At 47.7% G+C, this 5512-nt stretch overlaps 1 protein-coding gene across 5 annotated transcripts in view; it reads right to left on the bottom strand.

The window, feature by feature from the left end:
- Positions 1-5512, bottom strand: part of CHST3 (carbohydrate sulfotransferase 3) — a 46870-nt gene that overhangs the window by 7477 nt on the left and 33881 nt on the right. For 4 of the 5 annotated variants that reach the window (XM_025203554.1, XM_025203553.1, XM_006023125.3 and 1 more), the window contains one exon: positions 2826-4070. In XM_025203554.1, coding sequence (XP_025059339.1) covers positions 2826-4070 — 1245 coding nt within the window. Of the gene's footprint in view, positions 1-6; positions 4071-5512 lie in introns of those variants that run through there. The other variant, XM_025203556.1, reaches the window with a different exon arrangement.

Raw genomic sequence — 5512 nt, 5'->3', positions numbered from 1 at the left:
TAGGGAAAGGTTGTTGACAGTTGTTCACTGGTCCTTGTGGTTCAAAAACCTGGGGGACAGTATTTTAAAATATGTACTTTGGTGGGTGCTGAGTTTGATTATGAAAACTACAGAATCTCTGTCACAAAAAGTACACATGGAAGAGCCTCCTTTGAAGCTTGTGGGTATTTTATCTATTTCTTTCCACTTTTACAAACTTCATTCAGCCATGAGTAGTTCTCTGGGAAAGCAAAAAACATAAAGGGAGTTAGGCTGGAAATGTAGGTTTTAAAAAATAAGGGGCTTACAAGACCTGCCAAATTAATAAATGTTTTCAAGATTATTTTTCAAATGTCAGTGGAAGCAGTTTCCAGGTTTTTTGCTCAATATTTTCTTGCAGTGCTTGCAACCCAAACGCTGCTGCATTGTGTTAACACAGGTGAGCTGCAAAGAAGAACTGTCTCACCTCTGTTTTGGTTGTCCAAACTGTTGGAGATGCAGAAAATGAAAGCACTGCATGATTACTGAAAAGCAAACTTTGATCCTTAGAAGGATTACAATTTTAACAATGTATGATTCATTAGTAAGACTGTGTGGTATCTTTTAGAAGGAAAGGTGTGGTGTTGCTATCTTTGCCAGGGTATGTCTCAACTTAATTTTCTTTTAGATTAAGCGACTACCCATTTGTCTTAAAGTGCTTTGTGATTTGAGGGTTCTGGCCAGCATATCTTGCCTGTATTTCTTGCATGTTTCTGTTCAATCTTGCTGATGTTTATGTGGGCTGCACTAGCAAGGCCCGACAGAGGCCTTAAACAAAAATTTGTCTGGATCATCTCCTGATTAGCTTTTACCTTGTTACTCTACTTACTCACTAGCTCCAGCTTCCTCAGCGCTCCCAGGTTGTGTCCAAAGGAAATAAAAGCAGCTTTCCCCTTCTCTGCTACCCAGCTGTACTTCCCATTACCCTTGTGCATGACAATTCTAATGCCATCTCATGTTGGTGCATGAGACTATGAAGTGAAACCAGCCATCAGCACAGGAGGGCACAGTAGAAGCCATGATTTGGGGCACAGTTGCAAGTGCACAAAGCAAATGTGCTGAAGAACAGAGAAAAAACATTTTCCTTGCAATATGTGAATTTAGCATAATCTGTAATGTTATTTGGGACAACACTAAGTCAAGACATGTTCCAGGAAGGAATGTGTTATCTGTTGACAGAATCCCTTTAAATGTAATTAAAGTGAACCTAATACTGCCCCTTGAAAAATAACATTTAAAAAAAAAATCACTTTTAGCCAGCATGTTATTTTGATGTTTCTGCCCTGAAGATAATTTAAGGGTGAGCAGGGGAGTCCAATAATCCTTTCCAGACTTGGCTAAGGGGAGAGACTAGTCTCCCATGAACCAAAACCAAGCTTAAATGCAGAGGTGGAAAAGGAGCAGCACATGCTAGAAATTGGTCTGTTGCAATCTTCCCCCATGTCTTCCTGTTAGAGAAACTATTTCTATTGCCCAACTTTGGACAAGGTCCCACTTTCCCACATCCCAGTCTTCCACTCCCCTCCCCTCCCCTCTCTCCCTCCCCACCAAGAAAACTAATTGGACAAACAATTTCCCTCTGCTTTGGGCTAGAGGGTTACTGCCAACCTCCAACCAGCACTTCCAGAGAAACAAAAGCAACAAGACACAAATACAAGTACAGCAATGCCCTACCACAACCAGGCAAAAAAGCATTCATTGTCGTTCAGTAGACACCAGCTACTATCAAGGGATTGCTGAGGAAACCAGCTTGCAGATTTTTTTTATGGGGGAGTAGAAGACAAAACAGTTGATGCCACTTAGGAAGGCAAGCCCAGTCCCCAGGGATAGGGAAGATTGCTTTCTCTTGCTCTTTTTTTAAATAGCTTTCCCATTGTCTCTCTACCATCTCTCAGCTGCTGGCTTTGGTGCATTTGATAGCAAGACAAAAAGCAGCCAACATGAGGAATCCTGCACCTGGGCCAATAATCTCTAATGTGGTACAGCTGTAGCTGACTTTGCTGCATGTCTGCCCTGTATGCGTGGCTTTCTGCTCTTCATAGAGCAGAGTTGGGGATAGTCTGCTGGTCCTTGCAGGACCCACTCATGTCTCTTCAAATTTGAACAACTGTTTATTTCAGGGTCTGAAGATCACCCATACAATATCCGGGGTTTGAATGTTTACAAGCAGTCACTAGGGTGCTTGTTCCCCTACCTCCCCATTGTTGGGGAATTACTAAGCAATCTATGGACAACAAACCTGAAACAAGTCCCTCTTGGCATTTCCGTCCAACAAGAAAACCACAACAGCCAGGTCTGCCTCAGGTAATATCAGAGCACTCCTTGGCTTTTCCCACCTCCTCTGGTACTCGGCAGGATAAGGGACTCTAAAGTGTACAGTTAAAAAAAATAGGATTCTCTCTTTGGATGTTTAGTGCAGAAATGCCCTTTCAGCAAAGGGTGGCGCCTGCACTGGGAAGAAAGCTAAGTGCTGAGGTATGGAAGCTGGCACCTATTGCTTTGGTCCTTCCCACTGCCAGCATTTGAGCTCTGCTTAGTCCAGAGGGTTGCCACATTACAGTCTCCATCTAGAGAGCTGAAATTTTGGTTGTGGCTAAATGCCCTCTTGTCCTCTGGAGAAATAGAAAGCACTTAGAATGAACAAGGAGCATGTGTTAAACACAAGCTTTAGAGATGAGGGTGTGATACAGGTCAGCGGGGCATGGTGCCCCTGTTCCTGCTTCCTCAGCTGTTCCCATGTTCTATTTCTATTTTTGTCAGTTTAACAATATACTTCTTTTTAGAAAACCAGCAACAGAGGATCTTACGTGATCCAGAAGGTCCTCCTTTCCTCTAACAAGCTGATGGATCGGTTTGTCAGGGTCTCAGGATTGCTGGCTACTTTGTAGCCAAACAGACTCATGGCTGGGCCACAGACATTCTGCACCACCTGGGCCAACTTGAATGGGATGCTGAAGCGCCACTTCTCAAACTGTTCTGAGGAGTTTTTCTGGGTGGAGTAGATGCCACTGCTGTCCTGAGGTGCCTGCGTGTTCTTCAATATCCACTCCTCCACCTGTGGTGTGATGCTGATATCTGCAAACTTGTACATTTCTTTGGCCTTTTGGAGGGGGGACCGGGCAATGTCCTCATAGCGAATCAGCATGTAGCGGCCCCGCAGCCATGCAGGCTGCCTCAGGCCAAGTTCAGCTGAGAGACGGATATTCTCGCAGTTCCCTCGCAGTCGCTGCACCTCATCCTCATTGAGGGGAGCTGCTCCTTCTGAAGCCCATTTCTTCCAGGTCTCATACTTGCCCGAGAAGGCAACCATGCGTGAAGCCAGCACCGCCCGTGGGTCTCGCACCAGCTGGATGATCCTCATGTCTAGGCGAGGATCTTCAACCAATGGCTGTAAGAACTCCAGCTGCCGTATTCGCACAGCTTTGAGAGCCATGTGGTCCTTGCGTAGGCAGGCCTCCGCTGCAAGGGTCACATTCAGGGGGCCGCACTGACGGTTCTTGCAGTGGTACTTCTCAAAGACCTTCTTGACATAAGGGGTGCATACAGGCTCTTCGCACAATGAGCGGCTTGAGCCTCGCCGGAACATATACTGTGTCAGGTGATCCTCAGGGAGTGGGCTGATGAAGTTCTCCAGGATGTAGAGGTCACAGAGAAACAGCTGCTTCAAGACATCTCTGTAGACAAGGGCCGACCCCACAGCATTTGCACCACCAGGTTCAAAGGACACTGTCCTCTCGATGTGCCAGAGTGGCTCAAAGAGGTAGAAAATGTTGCCTTGTTGGTTGAAGAACTCGCCCACAAAGGAGGAGCCTGTGCGGGTGGTGGCCATGAGCAGTACATGTCTCCGGGGCCCCTTGGCAGGGGCCACAGCAGGCTCCCTGTTCCCTCCTAGCTGCAGGGTAACATTCAGAAGCCGGTTTCTGATCTGAGAGAAGGCAGAGTCCAGCTCACTGAGGGATAAGAGGGACCCATTTTCTGCTAGCACTAAGCCAGGGTCTGTGCTGTTTGCCTCCATCAGTGATTGTGGGGTTTGCTTCAGCTTGTCTGATACTCTGCAAAAAAAACAAAAGCATCAAAGCAAACATGGAAGCAGTGACTGAAATGACCAAGAGGGGCATTGTTTAGGCTTTCCCCTCTAAGTAGCTGAGGGTATGCCTTACTTTACCTCAGGCCTGAAGGATTCAGTAATTTTGTCCTATTCCTTTGTGCCCATTTGCCTATGTCACAAACCCAGCAGACGTTCACACAAGAATCATTCATACGCCTAGGAATTAGTAACTGGGTGTTGCAGGTGAAAATGGGTTGAGAGCCCTAAGAGAAGTCAGGATTCATAGATTCTAGGGTCAGAAGGGAGCTCAGTGGGCTATCTAGTCTGACCCCCTGCCCCTGGCAGGCAAGAAAAGGGTCACCAAACCTGGGGTCATGTGAACCCAGCCAGGTACCTGTCCAGTCTCCTCTTGAAGACCCCCAAGGATGGGGCGAGCACCACCTCCCTTGGAAGCCCATTCCAGATCCTGGCCACCCTGACCATGAAGAACTTTTTTTCTAATGTCCAGTCTAAACCTTCTCTCCAGTAGCTTATGGCCATTGTTTCTTGTTGTTCCAGGGGGTGCCCTGGTAAACAGAACATTGCCTACTTCATGTTGCTCTCCCCTTATGAATTTGTATGTTGCCGCGAGGTCCCCTCTCAGCCTTCCCTTGGAGAGGCTGAAGAGGTTAAGGTCCCTTAGCCTTTCCTCATAGGGCCTTCCCTGCAGGCCTCTGATCAGATGAGTGGCTCTTCTTTGAACCCTCTCCAGGTTGTCCGCATCCTGCTTGAACTGCAGCATCCAGAATTGGACACAGTACTCCAGCTGCGGCCTGACCAGTGCCGCATAGAAAGGGAAAATCACCTGTTTGTGAAGCACCTACAGATGCACAACAAGGTGTGATTGGCTCTGCCAACTACTTCATCACGTTGATGACTCACATTCATCCTGGAGTCAACAGTGACTCCAAGATATCTTTCTGCCTCAGTGGTGCTGAGAAGGTTGCCCCATAGCCTATAGGTATGATGGCAGTTCTTTCTCCCTAGAAAGAACTGCCTAGGATTCCTTTCTCCCTAGGATTGAAATAGCAATAGATGCTGTGGGTCAGGACTGAGAAGGATCTGCTTATGGCAGGGCTGTCTGGTTTCTAAGTGGTCATGGGCTGCGCTAGCAGGGGTTACACCAGTGGTCCATACACCCTCCAGGGACAAACACCATGTGCCCCTCCACTACATCGTATATCTCCCCACTGCACTGCAAGCCCCAAAATCCCCTTCTCCCCCCAGTGCACTGCACGCCCAGGTGCCCCACCTCACTTTAAGCTACCTGGCACCACAGGCCTTGGGCTCCCCCAGCCCTGTGAGCTATACCATGCTGCACTACCACATCCCTTCGGGTGTGGAAGGAAAAGCCAGAGGGAGGGGGAGCCCAGGAACCCCATCTGTTTCTTCAGCTAGAGCAAAGGG

The sequence above is a fragment of the Alligator sinensis genome, unplaced genomic scaffold, assembly GCF_000455745.1.
Source record: "Alligator sinensis unplaced genomic scaffold, ASM45574v1 scaffold546_1, whole genome shotgun sequence".
NCBI lineage: Eukaryota > Metazoa > Chordata > Crocodylia > Alligatoridae > Alligator > Alligator sinensis.
Note: the sequence above shows the minus strand (reverse complement) of the source record. Positions and strands in the feature narration are given on the sequence as shown.